Consider the following 27,324-nt stretch of genomic DNA (forward strand, 5'->3'; position numbering starts at 1 on the left):
AAATCCCAATCTATATCCTTTAAGAGAAGCAGAGTCACACCGCTGCTCATTAAAGTTAATAATCATACTTTTGCTCATGTCAAGTCATCATCACTTTCTTAAACAGGGAGATAACGAGGACTCGTTCGGTCAGCGATCATTTGAACTCTATTATCCCAAATACAATAAAGGCCAACAGACCTCACACCCCAGAAGGCCATCAAACTCTATAGATCGTTGGTAAGACATATCTTATAATATGCAGCTACGTCCACTATGAATTCGCCCAGACACTTTGAAAACAAACTTAACTCTATACATATAGGAATCCTAAACCCTCTAATTTGGTAATTCCTAATGAAATTCTCGTGATTTCAAATAAGGTTCAGGTCATCTTGTCTTATGATTTAAGAGGAACCTGTGGCAGGTCCACGTAGCGGCTGCATGTGGTAGATTGACCGACGGTATTAAATCGAGAGGTCTCCGAACCTGGCATCGGATGCTGCCTTCAGGTGTGATGGTTCGGCCTGTGCGGTGGCTGGTCCTCACGGGACCCAGGTCTCACGCTTTTCCTTGATTGTTAGTTCGGTTTTGGCAGCTGAACTTTATGGTGTCCTTCAGGCATTCAAGGTAACTTTCAGGATGGGTGTGGAGAAGGTCGCTCATTATAGACTCTCTCAAGACTTGTAAATTACTTAAACAAACTTTGCGATCGGACCACCGAGTGGGCAAAATACATGTCCTGGCTTCTGACCTCGGTTTTAAGTTACTGAAAATGCTCTGGTGCCCGGCTCATGCGGTTCACCCATTAAATGACCTTGCCCATGTAGAAGCCGGCAAGTACGTAGTTTCGAACAAATGTAACACTTGTAAAGTTAGGGAAACTAATGGACACATAATCTTCTGGTGTAATCAGTATATCAGAGGTCGGGTAACGTGTAGATGGTATAACAAGTTTTTGAACCTTCAACAAACCCTGTTGAATAGGGATTCTTGCATAATTGATGTCCAGTCTGTTCGGGCAGACTATGACACTCATACATTTGTAAGTATACCGGCTAATTAAAAAAGAATCTTCCGTAATAAATTTGTGTTTGGCCTTCTTCGGCCATAAACGATAGTGTCTCTGGTAACACAGGCTAAGTGTCTGCCATCAGTCCTGTTGGTGTACTTCGTGGGCAGTAGCAGGTCCGTTTTGGACTGTTATCCTATTGGGTCCCAGGAGACAAACAAAACCAAACAACAACTACCTCGTTTACGATCGTTGATGACTAAATTTACGACTGAATGACGCATCAAGCAGAACGACATCGAAATTTACGAATATGTTAGTAGATTAGACTGCAGGTTCAAAGCTCTATTGACCGCTGGAAGTGATGGCGTGCGTGACATGCTCGAACTCCGATACCGACGGAAATCTCGAGAAGTTTGACGTAGTATGGCCGTAACAAACGAGAATTTGCTATTGGGCTGGTCACAGAAGCGGAAAATGCCGCAGAACGCAATGATTTCAGAAGTGTATACCGCATCATGAAGGAACTTGCATATGGTCACAAATCTTTCGACGATCCTTTCAAAGACGTGAACGGTCGATTCCTCATCCATGATGACGAGCAGCTGAAAAGGTAGAAGAAGCACTTCACGACGGTCCTTAATCCGCTGGAGTTTCGCCTCTTGGGGACGAAATGGCTAGTCATCGAAACACGCGAATACGTTGTTCCTCCAAGCAGATGCAAAATCGCTGGGCTTGACGGCCTCCCCGTAGAGTTGTTTCTCGTTGCACCTGCAGTTACTGCCGATTTGCTGCTTCTACTCGTATCTTGGGAATCCGAGACCTTCCCCAGAGAGTGAAAGAAAGGGATGATTGTTAATATTTCAAAGAAAGGTACCCGTTTTGAGCGTGACAATTAAAGGATAATGGCTAAAATAATCTTGAAACGATTGACAGAGACCAGGCTAGTTTCTATTCCGGATCCTCTTGCATTGACCACATTAACACTCTACTGATCATTTTGAAACAGTGCGTGGAGTTTCCATTTTCGCTGAACTTGTTCTTCGTCGGTTTCAAGAAAGCATTCAACAGGGAGTGTATCTGGTATAAAGGAGAACATTAAGGAGAAACTAATAGCTGTTATGAGAGCGACATATGATGGCGCAAAACATCACGTGCTCCACCAAGGTAAATTCTCGGTGGATTTTGATGTTCAAAGCAGAGTCCGCACGAGTTGTATCCTTTCACCGATATTATTTATTCTTCTTTTCAGTAACACCTCGACTATGATGATGACACCTGCTTGCTGTCTTTCCGGATCATGGACCTTGCCAAATGGATTTGGAAAGAGAGGCAAGTAAAGCCGGATTGAAAATAAACACCAACAAAATCAAGGTTCTCAGTCTGACAGGTCATCGCACTCCCCCCTATCAGCATTAACGGGTAGAGCATCGAAGGCGTCGAGCAATTTATATATCTAGGAAGCGTGGTTTCTACGGACGCTGGCACCGAACTGGATGTCCGGAAATCTGGAAATGCAATTATCTCAATACATAGCTCAAATTGAAACTATCCTATACTACCGTTTTCTGTGTGTTCCTATCTGGGAGTAGCATGGGGAAAGTGAATCCCACTGTTAGTTAAAAGTTTCAAGCTTTCGTTAACAACTGTCTACGTCGTATCATCGGAGTTCGCTAGTTTGATAATATCTCAAACGAAGAATTTGGTCGGTGCACAGACATGGCATTCGTACGCACTATGATCGGAAGGCCGAAGTGGCAGTTGATAGGTCACACATTCAGGAGGGGCGACAATTGCATTACTAGCTACGATATGCAGTGGAATCCACTCTCCCGAGATGGTCGGCAGGTGGCCCGTCCCAAGGAAACTTGGCGCAGAACAGTGGAGAAGAAGTGCAAGCGACTCAGGAAATCGTGGGAGAAGCTGAAAGGCAACCGCGAACGACGGCGCGGAGGTATCGTTGACGCGCTATACCACACACAGCGGTAAATGGCAACCATATATATTATGAATAGCCGACGGCTACTTTAATCACGAGTTACCGACAGAGTTCCTTTGTATGACACCAATGCGGGACTGGTACTGAACTTCCTAGAATGTCGTTGCATACTAACTAAGCGCACTGCGGACATGCTGCGCCTACCGAACCACATCCTACGAAGCAATATGCGCTATTAAAGTGATGATTTCGGTTGATATTCTGGCCAGTGAGGAGCATAGATTGCATCAAGGTATTGAAAACAAAAAATTTGAACGATGTTCTACTAATAAACAGGATGAGTGAAGGTGAAGAATGAACGTGGACTAAGCGAGGACACAGCGAATTGAACTATCGCTAAGTACAACTCCCGGGCAGACGCGGTGGATATAGGAAATACCTTCATCGATTTTTCGTGAATTAATGTCGATCCTGTGCTATACATGAAAGCGTAGAGGATGATGCGAAACATGGCTTCTTTTTTTGCTAGGTTGGCAGTTTTAAGAAGAAACCTTAAAATAGATTTAGGATATCGCTTGACAGTGGATGACGTGGTGTATTATATAATCGGATCAGAAAAGGCGTAGGTGATACTGATAATAGTCGTTAAATTAATAAATCATTTGCTAAGGTGAACCGATATTGAGAGGAAGGGAACACACAAATTAGATTATCGTAAACAGTTCCGTACATATAAGGGCATTGGAAGGACACTAGGATGAGTCTTAGACAAGGACAAGGCCAGAACGGCAGTCTCGAGAGTGTGGAGAATCCTTGGGAACTTTTAGTCAGTTGGAGTCCGGCATTTGCGTGTATGATTACGTATGTATATCCATGAGAGATTTTTCCCGTGTAAAAAAAGACGGAAGGTCAGACAGACAGATAGATAAATATAATATAAATTGAATCAATTTTAATAAGATTTGTTTGGATCAGGTTTGGTTTAGTTTTAGTCATCGCGGATTCTATACAAAGGGTCATCTAGGAGTTCTACCTACATCTTTAGAAAAAAAAAACAAGTGGAATTTGCAGACCGCGCCTCAAAAACTATGTAGTCTGATGAAATTCATTGTAGATTTCTAATCCCTTGATCCAGGCGCACAGGTTGCATGCCGGTTCTACTCGCGCGACCAGGCCCTTTCCTTATTATCTCGTTTGACTTTTGTCATCCGAAAAAGTTAAAACATCCCACACCTTATTTTGTCGAAAACAACTTACCTATTGTTCTGCGAAACACAACTTCAAAACTCACAGCATTGTTCGGTTAATTGGTTAGCTCTGCTTTACTGGTTGGCAATATTCAACATGAAGTTTCTAGACGAACATCCACCCTTTTCTATTCATTACAATTCTCCCAATTATGGTTGGCTATCCGCACTGCATTTCTTCTTCAAGAGGAAAAACCGGCCAGATTTGAATTCGAGAGAATATATGGAGAAATGAATGGAAATACCAACAATTAAGCTCTAAGGCCGACTGGGAACCGACAGTAATTTACTCGACACTCACCCCTCAGCGTCTATCCAGAAGAAATATGATAACTTTATCCAACAACTTACCTAGAAAGAAACAAAAACAAGTCGGGAAACCGGAAGCTGGACGCTTCAGGTACGAAAGGTTTTGTGTATTTCTTAGTACGTAGCAGGTGATGCATGCATATATTATGTGAGAATATCCACTTTCGGATGATATTGGCATTCATAGTCTTGAATTTGCGAAGAAGCTCCAACTTTGACGTATTATAACTTTGTTAGTAATAGTATGAATAGTACCAAACTTGGTAAGATCATGCTCTATATTATACTCTATATTGTTGTGAAATTTCGTCGTGCTAGCATGAACTTAAGGGGGGTTTTGCAGTCAATTACTAAAAATTCTAGTAATATACTATTATTAACTTTATTTGTACAGATATTACTATGGAAGGTATTTCGGAGCCCAGGCACCATATAGTGGCAGCCTCCTGATTTTTTTCAGATTTTTCGGTTGGGTAGTTTCTGAGAATGGCTCCCTTAAAGGAATGATCACTTTCAACGCCCCGCACTCCCCACCTTTCTAACAAATGTCAAAACTAAGGCCAGCTTCGAAAATTACTAACCGAGACCTTTAATTTGATACCCCACATGACTATATTTGATGAAAAAAAAATTTACACCCCCCTTTTGCATGTATGGGGACCCCCCCCTTAAATTCGTCGTAAAAGGATGTAACTCACTGTATGCGTGAGCGTTCACAGTTCCCACCTCTCCACCAAATTTAGTGTCAATCGCTACAACCATCTCCGAGAAAAATGCGTGTGACGGACAGACAGACAGACAGACAGACAGACAGACGGACAGACAGACAGACAGACAGACAGGCAGACAGACAGTAAACCGATTTTAATAAGGTTTTGTGTTTACACAAAACCTTAAAAAAGGTCACTGTTAGTAAATTGAAAAGAAAGCAATAAAGCTTCCAAAATAAACCAGTTTTCATTTCAACACAGTTGAAACCTTCAAATTCCTATGGAATCTTACCAAACAATTATATTCCATTCCATGTCCAATAGAGCACGTTTCCTATACCAACTAACAAAAACACTGGACTACAATTTTCGTTAATGGTAAACCCAAAAGATTCACTGGTCCCAGGCTTACGTAAAGGAGGAGGGTTGAAGGCAACGTACTTTGTACTAACCTCAGTAAAACAAAAATAAAGTGTGATCAGGGAAAGAGAGCAATAAAGTATAGTTGGAGCTATTTCACTATGCTAAATCCTACCTGATCTCTGTTGGTAATAGGTCCCGTGACCAAGAAAATGCACCCAATGTCGATGAAAACAGCATGATCGTGTTGAGAGGTCTTAATCCTCGGAAAAATGCTCAGTTGACGCGGCAGGATGGGCCCGGTCCTGTGATGATCACATCCAAAATGAGAATATCCGCGATCGAAATGAGGTTGCACCAATCGTGGAACAATTAGGAAGGAGGCGTCTTCGGCGCAAGATTGGCTGATACTGCTTGATTCATTAAGATCAGTCGTCAAAAATTCAATTTTATATAATGATAATGAATTTGCAGAAATAAAACTCTAACTTCAGCTCGCAAATACGACCTTCTACGTGTCGATTTAGAAAGCCAGCTACATATACAGGAAAGTAAAAGTCGGAGTATACCAAACGCTACTAAGACCTGTCCTATGCTACGAGTGAGAAATATGGACCCTAACACAAAATTCCGAAAAACTAGTCGATATCTTCAAGAGAATGATATTGGGAAAAGTAATAGAAGCTAACCGAGAAGACCACCAATAACGAAGCAAAACTAACCATAAGTTCTACTAAATATTTGACGACCCTAAAGTCTTCATAGTAATAGAACTTCGGAAGCTGCGATGGGCTGGTCATGTTCGACGTGTAGACGACACTGGTATACCTAAAAATATATTCAAAGGGAGAACAGAAGGACGAAGACCGGTAGGAAAACCCCCAAGGGGCTGGGCAGATTCTGTCGATGAAGATAGCGCATGACTGCTCGAATTTCAAAATTGGACCACGTAATCGATGGATTGAGATGCTTGGAGGAAAGGCATGTTGAAGGCTTAAGCCAGAAATGGGCTGTAGAGCCTCAACGATGACAAAGTCGTAACTATCTAAACACTAACCAAAAGTCCACATCAATGTTGGAAACCTCAAAACTGGCCTCTGCCTCTATCTACTATAGACGAGGCACCTGCGGAACGTCAGTGTATTGGGGCTCTCACATCTGTAGAGAATGGCTTTTCCACACGTAGGCAACACTACCGTGTTGCCTGACTACACGTCTTCAAAACGGCCCAACAGCCCAATTGTACAGTAGAACTTCATCGCCAGTAACAGCAATCAAACTGATCAAATCGTATTGTAAGCGAAAAAATCCCTGCCTTATTTGTTATGGGTTCATTGAACCAAAACCTTCCTATCCTAATCACAGATCCTAGTCAAAAGGAGGATTTCTCTGCAATATAGAAGCTCCTTATGGAAACAATAATAATAATAATCGTTGGCGCAACAATTAAATTGGATTAGGGCCTTGAATTGTGTTAGAGCACTTCATTCAAGACCTTAACGGTACACTACAGGATTACAGTACCCCATAGGAGGCAATGTGGTCAGCATTGCGCTCGCCCGAGATTATTACCCCGATTTGACTCAGGAACTCATTCACAGCTGAGTCGATATCCGATGTCCAATCACGATACAAATCCCACTGTCACCAGTGAAATTTGTTTTATTCGTATACTCTTTCTTCGAAAAAAACTACCAGCACTACGCTTAGGCCGCCCCGACGCCTCATATGAATTTACCAAGGGCCCCCAATTCAAGGGGTAAGTGATATTCTGTCGATCAAACCTTTTTCAATGACTCTAGTTAAAACCTTCACTTTTAGTGATGAGAACGTACACTCCCGGTCGATGCCGCCATTTCTCAAGACACCAGCGGCCTTTTGTCCGTCAGTGTGCTTTTTTGACGCTACCTGAAGCAACAGTAACTATTCACTTAATACGGACCTAGTAAAAGCAAACTTTTAGGCACTTCACCTCGCAGCTTTTTCAGACACAACGCACTCCGTCTCACGTCACCTTAAACGACAAGATTGGCAATGTTCGGTGGTCGAACGTATCCTCCATCCTACACATCTTTTCACTGTCGAGCTTCCGGAATCTTTCAACAATGCTAACCCACTGAAGTGCGTTACATACTAGCAATGTAACCCTTGGTCAAGCCTGATCAAATTCCTACCATAACGAACTTCTCCACTATTTCTCTAAATGAAAACTACTTCTAAATCCGCGAACATGCCAGCCTATTATCTCCCACGGTCGCCTCAACACTTACTCGTCATCTCTAGAACTACACCGCCAGACAAGTGTAGCTCTGCTGTTTTAGGCAATTAATCAGAACCCTCATATCATTCGCATTTGACTTCATGTTTTGCTCGGACTCCACACCATATTCATATTCATCCCTTCGCCTCAAGGAAAGACTTTCGTCACAGTTCTGGCATGATCGCAACGATAAATATATCCCAACCCAAATTTAAATCTATTAAGTTTGTAAAATCCCCAGGTTCGACGCATTCTCCATGTACCCAGCAATCAAATTCTCAAAAAAAAATCCTGTGATCATCACAATTCTCTCATCTACAGGTTTTACATAACTGACAACTATCTGAAACTAATCCCGCCCAGTGAGGGGTTTATGAAAGCACTTGAAGTATTTGTTGCTTGTCGTAAAAGGCCTAAAAGTGATAGAAGTTTGTGGGCTAACACCTACAAACTTTGAAACTCTACTGCTACGTTCTTGGCTATCGAAAGAAAACGTTTTATAATCGCTTTCTGAATGTACGCACGCTCATCGGCATAAGTATGGAACCTATGAAAAGCTCCAAAATGTTTGTTTTCTCGAATTTGAGGGAGGATTCCGGCAATGTAAGAAGAACATTCTGGACCTAAACGAAGTGAGATGGTGGGACTCTGGACTCCACTCTCTCTGGCGACATAGTGATTATGTACTCCGCAAAGCATAGTAGTAGTAGACGATAACCCAATGTCGGACTGTTGTTGACGGGTACCGCAAAGCGCTCCCTAATTAAGTGGGAGTTCAAGAGTGTCAAAACTCTACAGTGTTACACACCAAGAGATTTCCAATATGGTGGGGAAACATGTGAAACGCTGTTCGAGTATGGGGACTGCTAAAGTTTCAATTGGGTTCCGATTAGCCGGTTATGAACAATCTAATCACATTGACTACTGCCTCAGGGGTCGAGAGAGATCTTTAACAGGTCACTCACGATGCAGGGAGTGACGCCTCTGAGGTGCCCGAGTAGAAAGTAGTAAGTGAGTTCCAGGATCAGCTAAGCATAGGTCAGGCCTCAGGGACTGGGATAGTGTCCTTGTCCCCGAGAGCGCACCCGTTCCTGATTATTCCAGTCCTTCCCTTGCACAAGATGCGCTAGTGAAATTTACATGGAGAATAAATATAACAAAACTAAAAAGAATTGATGAAATATCAGGAAAGGTCAAAGAGCTGACTGCGTTTGAAAGAGGCAGCGAGGGCTGAAGCAGCCAATATGATACCAGAACGCCCAAATAAGGGGGTACTCCAGTACCATGAAGAATCCCTGTTCTGGAAAAAAAGCCCGGTCAAAATCGCAAGTCCAGGATCATTAGGAAATGCGCAACGTTCCTTCAGAAGAACGTTAGCAAAGGCATCTAAAAGGAGCTAATGGAACTGGTGGAACTACTTGATAGCATCTTCTCCTCCCGCTGAGAAAGCTGTAAGTGCCAAACAGATCGTAAATAACCCGCAGCAAAACAAGCGAAAAGAGGGAGACACGCCTGAAGAAGACTTTATCCAAGTAGTTTCCAAGACCCAAAAAAAAGAAGGCATGGAAGGACAATAAGAAAGAACTCGCTGGGCTGCCAGAGACCCTTCTAAAACCAGTAACAGAAAAGACAAGGAAACCAAGATCTAGACCGTCGGCTCTTCTCATCAAGCTGACGAAAGGAAAGACTTTTGCGGATATCCTCAGTGAAATCCACTACAAGGTGAAACCCGAAGACAATGGAGCAGAAATGTCTCCCATACGGAAAATCAAGAGTTGCAGAATCCTCGTCGACCTAAGCTCGGAGAGGACTAGCAAGAATACTTTTGCGAAGCGGTCAAAGGGCTACTGGGGGAGGATAGTTTCGTTTCTAGTCTAGAGACTATGTACTCTCTAGAAATCCGAAATCTCGACTGCCTCACAGAAAAGGCCAAAGTGGAGAATGTCATAAAGCGTAAATGTCCGGAGGTAACCTATGCGCGGATAGGTATCACTTCTCGCTGTGGCGATAGTCCCCGATCAATGTGCGGTGAAACTCCTTAATGGCGGGAAATCTAAATTGCATGGGCAGTAGGCGGGATACGAATGCACCAGAGTTTCAGCGCAGGCTTGATGCTCTGAGGACCCCAGCGCCTTGAAGGCATTCTGCCTCACGCAGACTCCATAGCAAAGCGGATCTTGGACATGACGGCGAGAATGGGGCTAGTAGTTTTAAACACTGCATCTACGCTAATGTTTCGGTGTCCAAGCTGCGAAGGAAGCATCTCTAATATAACGTTAGAATCTCTGTGGACGAAGTAGCGAATCCTAGAAGACTTCTCGGCAAGTGATCACCAGTACATTGTGTTCGCACTACTTGCCGGTGTGCGCCAACCTGGCGCTCCCCTTCTCTATGGAACGGGTGGCACTTCGGGGGGTGATAGCGTTGCAACTGACACTGTCGTAAACTGAGTAATGATCTTGATAATAACAGCGTGTAAGGCTCCGAAAAAGCTTTAGCCGTCTCAAGCATTTTATGTACTGATGAACGACAGAAATTGCTGACCTACGGAAATAGTGTCATAAGTTCTGCGGTTTGATTCAACGTTTACCCGCCCACGAGGGGGTATGCGCCTTTAAGGCAGAGTATACATCAGCAAAAAGGAGACTCCTCAGTGTGATAAATAAAAACAGATAAATGAGGAGCCGCGGAGAATTGGCTATAAACTTGTCACCCGGAAAATCAGGGCTCTGCGAAAATCCTGCATACTAAGCACGGACCGCAGAGTAAGGCGTCAAGAGCTGGTCTCTTTTTAAGAAAAGAGAACTCGAGGAAGCAGTTTTCGCCATGAAAAACAAGATGACGCCAGGTAATGATGGTATCGCGGCAGAAGTCTACAAATTGGTGTTCCACCAAAGACTGAACTTGCTGCTCAGGGCGTTCAATTTCTTTGTGTGTGACTTATGCTAATCAGCAAAGAAAACGAAGACCCTGCCTTGCCGTCTGCATACCGGTCGCTGTGCAGGAGTAGACTTACTGAAACAATCCGCGCTGTCGGGGGCTTATCTCCAAGGCAGTTCGGATTCAGAACAGTGGATCGCCCGGTAGTTAGTGTTATGGAGGTCATGGACGCGGTTCATCGAGCTGAGGCACGCAGCCGCTGATCTCGACGGACAGCGCTCCATATAACGTCAGAAATTCCTTCAATTCCGTAGGATGGATAGATATGCTTAACACATTAGAAAATTTATTTCACATGCCGAGCAATCTCTTGGTGATATTAAAAGACTATCTATAAGACCGTTCCCTATTCTATGAGATAATTTAGACCGAATGGCAAGGGGTCACCTGAACTAACAACTTCCTTCCGCCTCTCCCCTCCCGTTAGTGAAAGTATTTCCTGACACTAAGGCTCCCTCAGACGGGAGAGGGGAGGCCTAGTCCGGAGTAATGTATCAAACGGTTCCAGGCTAGTTCTCTGTGACATCCCATCCCGGCTAAATATTGTGAGCTACGACACAACGTCAATTTATTCTTTTTACGTGACCAGGACCCGAAATTATAGTCGCAAGTCATAACAAATTTGACAATATCACAATTATGTACCACGAGTGTTCTTTCACTTTCAGAGTGATGTCTTCGAGAAACTATCAAGAGACGACTTCAAAATAATATTCCAATCAATCTATTATAAAAACGGGCACGTGCTACTCCAGGAAAACTATTACATCTATTTTGAAAATTCAACTCAATTTAATTACATTATTCTGGTTTTACCCAGATTATCTTAAATTTCAACAATTCCCCTTCATCTTTTTTACAGTTTTCGCAATTTGTAGCATTTGCAATATTTCCAAATATACTTTCCTATAAGCGACGATGATTACCGCCATGCCAAGGGTCATTAGTTCGTTTTTTGTGCTTCAGAATTTATTTAACTTTTTCAAGATTTCCACTTTCTCAATTTCAACTCAACTTTCTTTTATGTTTGTGAAGTATTTTTTTTCATTTATTCCCGTTAAAGTTGCAACTTTATATTGTTCCTTCTGCATTGATTGAAATTACTGTTCCTTCGAGGACTCGTACTAAATGCAAAATCCACAAAAGCTTTTGTATCTCCGAATATCGAACTTATGTTCGTTGTATTTAGGCATTTATGATTTATTTATGAAGCATTATTAAATTAAAGACGAATATCATTCATACTGCCTTGAGTATTACTTTGAAGTGCGAAAGGAAGGAGCAATTCACAAATTGTTAGTTTGAATAAAATGTGACGTGTATCATTGTGTATGTGTATCATTGTCTCATTATTTCATAACCAGGAAATTATATGACCGTTAATGTCTTATATACATTGTTGTGGAACACAGTACGTGCACATAGTCTATTCGTTTTTCCTACTTCATTTTTATGGAAACCATGAGGTATTCGAGGAGAGATGTCATCGTCCAGGTCCTTCGGACAAGCCGCATAAGAACGTCATCAATAACAAGAAAAAATAATATCGATGACAAGATGGCGGACTCCGCTTTGGACCTCAAATTCACCTGAGATCTTACCTTGGTGCAGCACGTGGCGATTGATATATTGGCTGCGACTCCTAGTATCCTTTTACGGCAATCCTTTTAGTCTTTGACTTGATTGCTTGATTAACTGAACTGAAGGCATTGGTTACCTAAACAGTATGCATTCTTTGACAGGACCCAAGCTAAGCAGATATTTTGTTAACTGTGTGCAAAACATCGTGTCTTGTGGAGACTGACAAAAAATTGGCGCAAACTGATAAGTCATTATATCAACGCACTGATTGTCTAACTTGAACCATGTTAAAAGAAAATATTGATGTTGAGTAAGTACCTTCACTGGATATTCTAATGTAAAAATACATCTTATCTACCGTCCTTAATTGATACAGCGTAGGATGACATTGTTGAAAATGATTAATGATGCATGCCACCTAAATTCATTTACTATGTAGTGCGACAACACCCAGCGCCATCCCCTTTACACCCACGTCAGCATCCACCAAATAGTATTTCCTCTCCAAATCCTATTCGTTTTTGACACGGATGCTGCCATGCATGATATCCAACACCCATCACTCCTAGACTCACACAAGAACGCTGGTATCGACCAAGTGATCCAAGTTTGAGAATGGTCGCCTAAAATTTGAGAAAGCAGAGATTTTTACAATCGTCTCCGAATAAACCGTCACAATCCATGTCAATGACAGCGACGTCTTCAAAAGAATTGTGAACTGTAAATAGAAATTACTTCCGATTACAACGAGGGATGGAGGCCGTGGTTTTCCCCAACTGCAAATATTAGCGATTGAAAATTTTCCGTAGTGGTTCACCTTGCTACATCCTATAGCCTCGAGTGCGGGGCATACAGCAAAAAAGAATGAACGCTGCGTTGCGATCTTGGAGACGAAAGTCAGTTGGACCAATGGCCTAACTCGCAGTGATCTCATCTAAAATCTGCACATCCGGAACCGATACGGCATAATGTCTTGAGAGAAGCAGTTTCGATGGGATCGTCATGTTATTCGAACTGATGGTTATTCGCTTTCAGAATCCACTTTAACACCCAGGTCAAACTGAACCACATGTTGAACCGCCAGCAATGGTTTGATACGCGATGACTACTAGAATTGAGAAACACAATCCAGACGAGTTGTCGCCGCTACCGAATGGGACAACGGCTCAAAAACCTTCAATAGTAATGTACACACTACTTCGATTTTCTGTCGAAATATCCGAGCAATGTTACAATTAATGTCACCTGATGACCCCTCTCGACGAAATGCAACTCACGTGTGGTGATACAATACAAATAGGGAGTCCGGTTAAGCGTTGATTTATTTACTTACTGTGCTTGTTTGAGTCAGTAACTTGCTTTGTTGACGATTCTGGCAGTCTTGAGTCTGCATCCACTGCAATTGCAAATATAAGGTCGTAGAGGGATACGACAAAATATAGTGCTGTCATCATTGACGTGATATTATAAGACCCCTAAAGCAGCTAGATGTACCCACATATGTTCAGCATACCACCAGGGAATATTATGCGAAAAGGAAACTCATTTTTGACTCTCACGAAGAAACATTTGAATATGTTGTGTTTCACGAGTGGCTCAAGCTTAGCTTTTGGACCCGTTGTTCTCGAAGGTAATGCGGAACATGCCTTATGCAAACCAAACTCTTTGGCTACAGTATACCGACGATGTCGCTCTTGTGACACTTATGAACACTTTAAGGATGTCGATGTCAGCCAAACTAATTAAGCAGTAGGTTCTATAACATGGGCTGGAGCAGGTGGAATACAACTTTGAGGTTGTACTAGTAACTGTCATAATTTGAAGAAGCTAATAAGGATTCGTAGAGGCAGTGTGGTAAAACTCAACCCGCATATCGAATATCTTCGTATAGTGCTGGATCATCGGTTAAACTTCAGGGAATGCCGCACTTACGGGAATGAGATAGCGGAGAGAATTGAAGCCATAAAGCCTTAAGAATAAGAACTACAGGAGAAAATCGTCGATAGTATATTATTTGACCATGCTAAGAGTTGCTAATACATTTCGAACAATGTCAAATGAAGCAGCTGCAGGTGCAGTAAGCATAGTCATAATATATTAACACTTGGCCAGTTTCATTTAAATAACCTTCGGTTTGATAATTCCTCTTCTATCTAGAATGTTCAATCAAATATGACAACCTCTTTGCATCCCTGAACTTGGGTTGGGTGGGCAATAGCTTTTGTTACTGTTGAACGGCACTTGCGAATAAACCGGTTATTCCGCACATGACTGAATACGAAGAAGTATGAGCTGCAGTAAATGACACTAGACGCTGCACCCAGGAGGAACTTCGAAGCATAGAGCACCTGGGAATAGAATATGGAGAGAGAACAATCCTCGCAATATGAGTAAGTCAGTAGCGATATATGTGGCTTGCTCCGCGATATAATGTCTAACGATAGTTCCACAGGACATAGTGCGTGAGGAGTAATAATTTCAGCGGAGTAAGTTCCACCATTCATTTCAATTCTACAAAATATGAGAGACAGATAAACAACTTTTTAACACTTTGTTTTGTAAAATTTCTTCAAAAGCAAAGGCTTACAACTCCACGCGCAAATACGGACTCGGATGAACTTCCGAGAGCCGTAGGAAGCAGAAAGCTAATATTTAACTTTCTAGATGGGGGGGGGGGGGGGGGGCAACAACAAAATACACTGAAATACCTTTCTGCGACCCTATTTACGGTTTGTCGGAAACAGGAACCTTAACGCTTCATATGTGAACGATTTTAAGGATATTTTACGTACGATTATTCCGCTTGTACGTACCTCACACTTTGAATGTTTCCTACAACTTCAACTTATTATAACTTTGTTAAAAATAGTCAGATCTTCAACAAACTTTTTAGTATAATGTTCCATGTTATTTCATTTTATGTATTTATTTGATGATCCTGGAGTGAATTTCAGGTTTCTTTTGCAAAATATTATAATATATGTACGACTGCTGGTTTTATTTAAACAGTCGTTAGGAACAAGAATATTACGAGGCCCCTAAACATCCCCAATTTTTTTCAGATTTTTTTTGCGAAGCTTCTGAAAATGGATCCTTAAAGTATGTGACCACTTGCCAACCCATGCGTCTTTTCAACTTATGTCATAGCTTGGACTAGGGTTCTACATATGGCTACTCCATATTGGATGAAAAAGAAAATTGAAATCTAACATTTGCATGTAAGGTAGTCTTTGAGCTCAGTGTAGAATGATGCAATTCACTGCATGATGGAAGTTCATAGATCCAACGTTTCTATCAAATTGTGAGGACAGATAGAGGATAGATTTCCGGAGATATTGCTTGGGATTCAGATAAGCCATCGCAGATATCTCAACGAATGTATCAAGGGTGTGATATCGCCGTACAACGTACAACGAGGAAAAAACGAATGCTTGAAGACCTAACGGGCAGGTCAACTTCTCTCCATTAGTACGTAATACGTAATATACGCATATATTATGCGAGAATATCCACTTTCTGGTAATATTGAATGTCAATATCACCCGTCACAGTCTTGAATTTCCAAATAAGTGGTAACTTTGACCTATTATAACTTTGTTATTAATAGTGCGATTTACACCCCCAACCAGCAAATTATAGCCTACATACAAAATTTCGTGGCGCTATGATGAACTTAAGGGGGGTTCTGCAGCCAATTACTGAAAATATATACTATTATTAACTTTAGTAGTGTAGTAATATACTATTATTAACTTTAGCCTAGCCACCATATAGTGGCGGCCTCTTAATTTTTTTTCAGACTTTTCGGTTGGGCAGTTTCTGAGAGCGAAAATAATCATTTTCGACCCCCCGGACTCCCCACCTTTCTAACAAATATCAAAACTAAGATCGGCTTCCGAAAGTACTAACCGATACCTTTCATTTGATACCCCACATGACTATATTTGGTGAAAAAAAATGAACCCCGCTTTTACATGTATGGGGACCTCCCCTTAAATTCGATTAACAGGATGTAACTTACTGCATGCGTGAGCGTTCAGAGGAAAGATGGGAAACCTTTCTATCAACAACAGTCTCCGAGAAAAATGCATGTGAGGAGCAGGCAGACAAACAGACAGACAGACAGACAATCAACAAGACAGACAGAGAACTGAGAACCGATTTTAATAAGATTTTATTTTACAAAAAACCTTAAAAAGATATACTCCTATTACGAGCCTTACATTGCTATGGGAGATAGTTACAACATTGTTTCTCCAAAATCCAACAAACTTTCCAACGTTAACACTGAATTGGAAAGACATTTTTGCAGCAACGGAAGCCGAACTTAAGGACGCAGCGCAGAGAATCCAAGCTAACGCAACCCCCAGGTATTGATAAAATCCCTAACAACGCGCTGAACCTAGCAATTAGAAAGGCATCAACCCTTCCCTGTAGACTGGCAACGGCAAAAGCTCGTGCTGCTACTCCGGTTTTTTTATATGCAAAAGCAGTGCTGGTATCAACACTAAACATCACAGAAAATCGGAGACTACTTTATGCCAAATACATGAAAAGGCTATGTTTTGACGTACTTCTCAAGTTGATACGGTCGGTATAGGAAGCACTTCTACAGATTCGGTTTGGATGGATCACCTGATTGTCCTATGTGAGAAGGCAATTTCCTGCAACTGTCCAAAATTCGAAAGCTCAAGAGAAACCTAAATACATAGCTATTTAACGATGGAAAATTTAGCAAGGTACATGGTGGGATCAGATGATATTTTACGTCGCAATAATTGCACGGTAAAACGAATGCATCAACGGTTAAAAGAAGCAGAAATTGCCTGAAATACACCGGAACAAGTAATAACAACTAATGCAACTAAGGTGAGCGATTAGCAACTGTAACAGGCAGGTTTCCGGCATTGTCAACCTCCACTACAGAGGTATATTTATGATGGGTTTTCATACCAAAAAACAGGCAGCCAACAATAAACCGATTCTAATAAGCTTTTGTTTTTCACCCACTTTAAGAATGTCCACACACACAATCCCATAAAAATTTCGTAATATACCAACAACAAGTCTATACTTCCACAAAGGATGAATAATAGAATGCGGTGAAAATCGTTTGAACTCATATCTGAATGGCCGGTGTAGATGTATTACCAAATGGATAATTGCCATTAATCCTTAGAAATGTCAAACAATAATCTAGTCTAATCCAGTCTGATCAATATTCCCCACATCGACAAGACACTAAACAATGTAATCGCTGCCTTCAAGATCCTCGGTTCAATCGTGCGACACTACAGATCTAACCCAAAAAGATCAAACTTTTCTGCTATAAACAGTTGCTCAGAGCACTCATTCCTTTTGGCTTCACCTTCTGGACAGACAAATGCCCATACTAAATGGAAAGGAAGTGCACGTCCAATGGAAACCTATATGAAGCCTGAAATTTCTTCAAGGTGTTAATCACAACACAAGCCCTAAGTTGGCGAATGTTTGGAGATCAGTGCGGAATTTCCACAGAACCTCATCACATCCTTTACAATAGTGATTATTACCTATTCAACGCAGAAGTTAGAGTACAAACGACCCCCATTACCTTTTCATAGTGGCTCATCCCGTTTCTGACCTACCTTCCAACCCCTAATCCCTAGTCTAACCATCATCCTATGGCACTATGTAGCCACCCCCCCAGTAATTAGATTAACAGCAAGAAAAGGCATAGTCCAGTTTCCCCAATCGTCAAATAAAATTCCGGCTCTGAAGGCCATCGAAACCTTTCTAATTGATCTTTTAATTCATTTTGTGCGTTTCATTTAAATTTTTTAGTCGAAAAATAATTTGAAACGTTATGAAAACCACCTAATTCTTGATCTCTTATAATCAGCACAACTATTTGTTATTAATTACAGATTTCCTCTTATCAACTTCGAAGCTTGAAATGAATTCTAGGCTAGACTCCGACGGTCATGCTCAGTTCATTAAAAAACAAAACCATTTTGCGACTTGATCTGCGTCGTGGGAACAATCTTGTTACTCCGTCGATTTGTTTACATAGAAGAGCATCTTCAGATAAATTTATGTAAAGTTGAATGTAAATTGACTCCATATTTCATTACTCTTATCATTGTTACAAGAGGCTTTAGAGAATTTTCCCAAATCTGAAAAGCACTCATCTGTCCGTGTAAATACTATCACACATCTGAGAAAATCGGCAAAATTCATGAAAAAAGCTGTAGCAAATTTGGCAGAAATTCTACAAAGACCCAACAGTCAACTGGGTAAAGGCAATATTTTTCACCTTATTACTGGATACTTGACCTGGAAAAGCAAAAAAAACGGCTTAAGCGGGGAACTCATCACCTGAAATTGATTATTCTTCATCATCTCAAATGGTAACTCGGCGACCACAGTCTAATCGGGATCGGACCACACTGTCTTGACCCCGTGCACCGTGCCTACCTGGACTCTTCGTCTGTCTACCTCACCTTTGCGCTACCTGGACAACCCAACACAACGCAGAGAGCTCGCTCTGCTTCCATCAGCGACCATCGCAGCACGCCATCATCATCATCGGCAACAACAAATCTCCCATCCACCGAACCTTCAACAATTCTGCGCGAGGCAACTCATGCTCATACCGCGGTCGAACTGAGCGGAACGCTTCCATGCTTCTACCACTCTTGTTTTCTGGTGGTTCTCCTCATGTTGATGGACTGGCTGGCGGTGGCTGATTCAGTTTACGAGAGAGTTTTGAGAAGTTCGCATGCGTATGACGCTGCTCGATCGAAAAGATCTTCCGTGTACCCCAAAAACCGTGTGTATCTGTTAGAATCTCGAATTCCGGTCTGCGCTTCGGTCCTTGCAACAACTATCCGCGGACCATCCAACACTGAGGATTCATCAGCAGCGATCGGATGCATTCGATATAATAGGCGCGTTCCGAACCAAGAAATCTCTATTCAATTCGACCTTACCGTCGGGATTAGATACAGATACTTTCTGCATCTTAAGCGCCATACATTTGCACCAGCCTCTTTCCGACTTACCTAATCGCGCCCAAGCCCATGGAGAATGTTGTGAACGTAGCCTTGATTTCGCGCACCGAACTTCGATATTTCGCTCACTAGCTCGCCGGTAACATGGTCAGTGAACGAAACCCCACAAGTGTCCGCTCTAGCACCTTTGCTGTTTTCGGTGACATAATGTGACAACAAAATGTTGGATAAAGCACGATCGAATGAGAAAAATACAAGTGAATGAAAGTGACGTCATAATGCAATGCAATTCAATTGCACTCAAGATTTATCTAAGAAAAGTGTATTTAAGTGAAACCGCGAAGCGAAACAGATACGCGCGAAGCATGTTTCGGCAACAATTCCCCACGATGGCTGTTCTCGGTGTACTCGTCTACTGTACACTCCTCCCGGTTCTGGGGGCATCACTTAGCAAAACGGTCCTGTATCAGGCGCCGGACGAATGTCGGTGGACTGGGTTCACCGAAAATGACATAGTTTTAGTCTGCCATTTAAGGACAATCAATAGCGAACTGGAGAATACAAACTTTAGTGTGATACAGCCGCAAAACACGGTGCGTCTGAAGCTAGAATGCAACGACGCGCTCTTCTTCCAGAGCAGCCTGAGCCCGGGCAGCTTCAAGGCTCTGGTCGAGCTACGTTCCTTAACTATAGAGTACTGTAAGCTAGGCAATTTGACTGAAGGATCGTTCAGCGGTCTGCAGGATCTACGAAATTTAACAATTAGGACCCACAATGGAGACTGGTCCGCTATGAGCTTGGATATCTCGCCCAACGTTTTCAGCGACTTTCGTCAGCTGGACTTGCTAGACATGAGTCAGAACAACATGTGGTCGATCCCTGATGGCATGATTTGCCCACTCAAGGATATGACTTTCCTGAACATGTCATCCAATCGCATCCAGGACATTGGCAACTTCCACTTCAGCGCATCTCTAAGCACCCGCAAGTCAAGGATATGCGGCACTAGTCTGCAGACGGTAGATTTGTGCGATAACAAAATCACCAACTTGCCGTCGGCAATCTTCTCCGCATTGGGACGCCTTAAAAATCTATATCTACGCCGGAACGAGATGAATTTTATAGCCGATCGGGCTTTTGAAGGGCTTGTGTCCTTGACGATAGTCGACTTGTCGGAGAACAAACTTAGCAATCTCCCGCCTGAGCTATTTTCTGAAGCGAAATACGTGAAAGAGATTTATCTTCGTAACAACACAATCAACGTCCTTGCGCCCGGTCTCTTCTCCGATCTCGCCGAACTACTCGTCCTCGATTTGGGCCACAACGAACTAAGCTCACAATGGGTAAATGCCGCCACGTTCGTGGGCTTAAAACGGCTCATCTTGCTCGATTTATCAAACAACAAGATTAACAAGCTCGAATCGCCAATGTTCCGAAGCCTGCACACCTTACAAATCCTCAAATTGCAGGACAACTATATCGACGCCATTCCCGAGAATACGTTCGCGGAATTAACGAATCTCCATACGTTAATTCTGTCCAACAATCGCCTATCCACCATCGATTCGTATACATTGCGTGGACTCTACGGCATTTTGATATTATCCCTGGATTACAACCGGATTTCCAGGATAGACGCGTTGGCACTTAAAAATTGTTCAAGTCTGCAGGATTTACATTTGAATGGGAATGAGCTGACATCAGTGCCGGACGTTCTGCACTATGTCCCGCTCCTTAAAACCTTAGATTTGGGCGAGAATCACATCACGACTATTGAGAACGCCAGCTTCAGCTCAATGGAAAATCTATTTGGATTACGACTCACGGAAAATGCGATTGAATTCGTGAAACGAGGCGTTTTTGATAGAATGCAATCACTACAGATCCTGAATCTGTCCAGGAATAAAATCCAATCGATTGAGCCCGGAACGTTTCATAAAAATAGTCAACTGCAAGCAATACGATTGGACGGCAACTATCTGAAGGCGATTGATGGATTATTCACGGATTTACCTAATTTAGTTTGGCTCAACATCTCGGATAATCACTTCGAGATGTTCGATTACTCGCACATACCGACGGGATTGCAGTGGCTCGATATCCACGCGAATCGGATAGTGCAGCTCAGTAATTACTTTGAAATTGAAAACGAGTTGACTCTGACCCATTTCGACGCCTCCTCGAATCGATTGACTGAGATAACAGCAAGCGCTATTCCGAATAGCGTGGAAATGCTGTACCTGAATGATAACTTGATTTCCAAGGTGCAATCGTACACTTTCTTCAAGAAACCGAATTTGACGAGAGTGGATCTTTTTGGCAACAAAATTAGTTCCCTCGATCCAAATGCGCTGAGACTATCGCCGGTTCCGGAGGATAAGCCTTTGCCCGAGTTCTATATTGGAGGGAATCCTTTCCAGTGCGATTGCAATTTGGATTGGCTGCAGAAAACCAATGTCGAGAGCCGAACACAGCCCAAATTGATGGACCTGTCCAGCATCTACTGTAAACTACTCTACAACCGCGGTAAAACCTATGTGCCGCTGATAGAAGCCAAGTCTAATGACTTTCTGTGCAAGTACGAGACCCACTGTTTCGCACTGTGTCACTGTTGCGATTTCTACGCTTGTGACTGTAAAATGGAATGTCCTAGTGGCTGCACTTGTTACCACGACCAATCTTGGACGGCAAACGTTGTTGATTGCTCCCGAGCGGGGTACGACAGCCAATTACCTGCCCACATCCCCATGGATTCTACACAACTTTACCTCGACGGCAACCATTTCGAAGAAATCGGAAGTCATGCCTTCATCGGCCGAAAGAAGCTGAAGATCCTTTTCCTCAATCACTCGCGAATTGAAAGGATCCACAACCGGACCTTCTACGGTCTGAGGGAGCTCGAAGTGTTACAACTCAACCACAACAGCATCCAACAGCTGAACGGAAACGAGTTTGAGGGCCTGGAGAATCTTCGCGAGTTGTATCTGCACTACAACAAGATCATCACGATCGATAATTTCACGTTTGCGCAATTGCATCATTTGAAAACGCTTAGACTCGATCATAATGCCATTGTGGAGTTTGCAGTTTGGAATTTGCCGCCATACCTGGTGGATTTGCGTCTAGCGGCAAATCCGTGGCTGTGTAGCTGCGAGTTTATAGGGAATTTCCGCGACTACATAAATCGACACGATTTCGTTCTAGATAAGACGAAAATACGTTGTACGATGCCAATGGACATTCGCAACGATACGATCAGTAATCGTAACGAGGTACCTACAACTGCAGTTGGTGCGGTACAGCCGCAACAAAAAGTCACAGCATCCGGAATGCCAGCGACAAACAGTGGCGGCAGCGATAGTGGATACCTCATCTACCTCAGCAACATATCGATACCGTGCATCGGTGCCGAGAAGCAGATCGATAATATCACCAACGGTAACCTAACGTCGCTGTCGTCGAAAAAAACGATCCTATCTCCGAAACCCATGCAGGAGTACATGCCCGTGCTGATCGCGATGCTCACCAGTTTCTTGCTTGTGATCATTCTCACCCTATTAGTGTTCATCTTCAGGCAGGAGATGCGTGTTTGGTTCCATTCGCGCTTCGGCATTAGACTCTTCTATAAGGGTCAAGACACCGATAAGAATGAGCGCGACAAACTCTTCGACGCGTTCATCTCGTACAGCTCAAAAGATGAGGCGTTTGTGGCCGAGGACCTTGCACCCATGCTCGAAAACGGCGACCCACACTACAAGCTCTGCCTGCACTACCGCGACTTTCCAGTAGGTGCATATATCGCCGATACCATCGTTCAGGCGATCGAGTCATCTCGGCGGACTATCATGGTTCTATCGGAGAACTTCATCAAATCGGAATGGTGCCGGTTTGAATTCAAATCAGCTCATCATCAGGTACTTCGTGATCGCAAGCGTCGGCTAATTGTTATTCTGCTCGGCGAAGTACCGCAGAAAGATCTTGATCCCGACATCCGACTGTATCTCAAAACGAACACCTATCTGCAGTGGGGCGATAAATTGTTTTGGGAGAAGCTGCGATTTGCCCTGCCCGACGTGCCTAACAACCAACGTCGAATGGTGACGAATTGCAATTTCGCCGCGCACAACAACTTCAGACACAACATGCACAGCACGGGGAACAGCAATCGACAGAGTAACCGAAATCACAACCAAACCAGCAACCAAATGGTTCTGACGCCGCAGCAACAACAAGTTGCGTCCCAGCCGCCGATGCAGCACGGAAGAAATTCCTCGAATTCATCGTCTCCTAGAACTGTTGCCATTCATATCTAAACTTCGATCTATCTCCAGAGAGTATCTCTATTGATAACCACGCAGGGTATCTATCGATAACTTTGTACACTAACGACCATCCATCTTCCAAATGCACATTATTCATCTTAACTCGGATTTCTATTCCATTTCGACTTTGGAATGATGGCGAAAGAAAACCTGAATTATTCAAACGGGGACCAGGCCAGAGCTAGAAATGACGGAGGAATACGAGTATGCAAATCGACGGACTTGGACCCTTTACGCCGTGACACAGGCAACAGCTAGTGAAATGGATGAAGAACAGGTCTCCAAGTGCTAGCTTCTACAAATTATCACATTAGTCTGATCGACAATCTGCACCACACCAAAACGAGTACATCGTCATCCTGCTTTTCCTCGCCTGCATGCTCTTTGCCAGGCCAATCACTTTCACTCGTTTATCAACAGAACCCATCTGTCTGTCTGTTTGCAACTGAAGTTGTTTGCTGCAGCGCAGCATCCATGCAGCCGTGGGTTGTCTGGAGCACGGGTTCTATGACGACTCACATCAGATCCGAGGAGCTGAGTTGCAGCGTGAAAATCTAGACTGCTGATTGGAGTGAGATTGCGAATTAAATGCTTCCTGAAACGCATCCAACTACCGGGAAGCCCAACAAAGGATTTTGAACACCAACCAAACAGCAACCCCCAGTAATTGGACGACAAGATCATTTCCAGTAGCCTTCAACAAGGTGAGATGTGCACTGTCCTAGATAGATACTACACTACCTATACATTCCTAAATCCTACTAACCATTCTCGCAGTAGAGATAAGTTCAGAACAAAAGTTCGAAACTAGGCGAGGAGGAAAGACATTAAGCGAATACACAAAAAATACTTTTAGTTGTTTAGTGGAGCGAGAAGTATTTAAAAATTGAATAAAATAATAATCGTCGTGTAAACTCTAATCAACAATGTGATATTTATTATTTAGACTTTAGCCCGATAGACTTTACTCTATGACACGTTGATTAAGATAGACCTTAAGTATCTATTTAACTGTATATTTTGTAAATAAAAGATACATATGTTAAAATCTAAGAAAAAAAAACTGAGAAATTGTGAGAGACATTCGTTGTAAATTTTGTACTTAAAAAAGTCAAATGTTTTGTAATTGTCGCAAGAAGTGGATGCTTTTGTACTTTGAGACTTGAGACGACCAACAATAAATTAATTACTGTGAATTGGTGTTTTGTTAGCAAAAGTCATTCATCCTGATGGAGAGCATATTTAACCAAGTGTTGAGCTCGGCATTCTTCAGATGCCTTATCTCCACGAGATTGACACTACGATCTGTGAAGCATGAAACCTTTCCGTGGAAACTTACTCACTTTTATCGTGTCCTATTTGAACTTTGATTCACTTCTTCCCCCTCCCATGTAATAGGAGTCCGGATAATCATAAAAGGCAACATAAACGTTCTGTGCTTATGAAACATAACCGCAGCAACCTCACCCCATCGCGAACAGAGCATCCGACAAATTAATGTCCCGAGAATTATTACTACAAGTTCAAATCTCAGTAATAAAGTCACAAAATTCATTGCGCATTGTTGGTTATTTGATGCATCACACACATCATATCACGTCTAATAACATGGTCCTACGACCTAGGCCGGGCGACATTATATCATATTCTTGTTAATCTAATCAAGATACACACAATTAGTGTGGTAAGAGATACGCATGCATCACATCATCTCCGCAGATGAGTAAAAAACGGGGCATAAAAGCAAACCCACGGCCATTTACATATGTACAAACATCCAGAACATCCTAGCCTACACCAGTATGAATGACTTTCTAAGCGAAACCTACAAAACCAGAAGATTGCTCTTTAATAGTCACACAGTCACAAACTTAACGAGATTTCTTTCTGAGAAAAACGGCAAGAACCACACCACATTCTGTCCCCGGATGGTGGATTCGATAGCCATAAGAAAAATAACCCAAACAGCAAAATAATTAAAATGCAGAAGAAAAATAAAGTTAGTAATGTAAGCAACACTCAAACGACAACGACTGATGGTTAAGTTATTATGTTACAGCTTTTGGCACTTTCCGCCGTTCTCCTCGGGGTTTCTCAGCCGAGGAGGAAGCAACGGAAACAAGCTGAAAAATTGCTAAAAAATAGAGATCATGTGACATCAGATCAGAGAGAGGTATTAACACACTTTGTAAATAGAACTGTCTAATTTAAGTCAAGAACTAGATTAGGAAACCTTAAAGGACGATAATGCCGTCTATTAAAGAAAAAAATCAAGAAATACAGATGAAATCTTAAAAAAACGAAGTTAGTTTTAATTTTACCGACGAGATTGTTTAGGATAATGACATAACGACTTTAGTATTCACTTTCATTAAGAATATATAAATTAAATGAGCATAAATTCGAAAGAAAATAGGTAGAGTACAAAAATGAGCTTTATCCTTACAACGTCTTTGAATCAGAGAAGGGTAAACTCAGTAGGAACTATTTTGGAAGGGAGGCAGAAAGTTACATCCTATATGTGGAAAACTTGATAAAGCATCGGAAATGAAAATTATACAGGTCAACTTCGCTCATAATCAATTTATAGCTCTTCTTCTTGTAGTAGACTAAGTGGCCGACACCGACTATAAAACAACCTTAACTGGCGATGTTTACTTATTGGAACTATATAATTTTTCTAAAGTACTGCATACCACTCCCTTCGGAGGTCAATCCCTCGAATTATGAGTAGGCCCAACTCTTGATTTAAGGTCACCCATGGGTAATGTACATTGAAGCTCCCACTTCAAGTTTTCAACTAGGTTCCGGTCCCGCTATTTGTCACCGGGAGAAGTCAATTCAATGATCTCCGTGGGATCGAACGTATCAGTTTTCCCCGTAACCCGCCCAAATAATTTGCTGCTGCTACAGGCAGTTGGAAGTGAGTCTGGGTTTGCGCCCTCAGAACAAGTCCTTGATAGACCCCGCAACCACTTTGAAATCATCAGGAAAGATTTCGACCTGTTCCAATCACATTCTTTCGTTACGAACGATGACATTCGTTCCAATGATAATCTTTTGTTACGTTTACGAATACGTTGCCGACCCACGTATTCGGGCACTTCTTCGAAAGTTTAGCTACATAATTACCGAATGTAGTTTCTTTAAGCAGCTTAAGCATGATGTTCAGCACCACATTAACGCCACTCCTCTATCTTCTCCAAGGTGCGTTCATTACCACCCCCGAAATTTTCTGTTGCCAAGAAAGAGTTTTCTGAGCTCGTGAAACAGAGTATTTGCAACTATTGGTCATCTCTACTCCATATGTTCCCTAAACTAAACGACAAATGGAGACTATAGGTGTATAAATGCTCAGACCGTTCCTGACTGATACCCTATTCCACTCATCCATGACTAGACAAACCTCCGTGTTTTCTCGACTTTGGATTTAGCCAAGGCGTACCATCAGATAACTGCAGCTCCCGAAAATATTCCAAAAACGGCTATTTGCACACCTTTCGAACTTTGTAGTGTAGCGCAAAACTTTCAGAGGCTTATCCACTCTGATCCACGAAACTAAAACTTCTGTTTTGTCCACATGAATGATGTCTCGGTAGCTTTTTCTTCAGAATCTGAGCACTTGGACCATCTCGAGTGCATTTTTCAACGTCTCCTTCAGGCCGGACATGTT

General features: G+C 42.4%; 2 protein-coding genes across 2 annotated transcripts in view; one reads left to right on the forward strand and one right to left on the reverse strand.

Moving 5' to 3' along the window:
* Positions 1-27,324, reverse strand: part of LOC119650175 (possible lysine-specific histone demethylase 1) — a 697,245-nt gene that overhangs the window by 298,584 nt on the left and 371,337 nt on the right. The window lies entirely within an intron of this gene.
* LOC119650174 (toll-like receptor Tollo) lies at positions 19,084-25,951 on the forward strand. Its single transcript, XM_038052728.1, has one exon. It carries the CDS (start codon positions 19,572-19,574, stop codon positions 23,640-23,642), a length of 4,071 nt encoding a protein of 1,356 aa, XP_037908656.1. The 5' UTR covers positions 19,084-19,571; the 3' UTR covers positions 23,643-25,951.

The sequence above is a fragment of the Hermetia illucens genome, chromosome 2, assembly GCF_905115235.1.
Source record: "Hermetia illucens chromosome 2, iHerIll2.2.curated.20191125, whole genome shotgun sequence".
Lineage (NCBI taxonomy): Eukaryota > Metazoa > Arthropoda > Insecta > Diptera > Stratiomyidae > Hermetia > Hermetia illucens.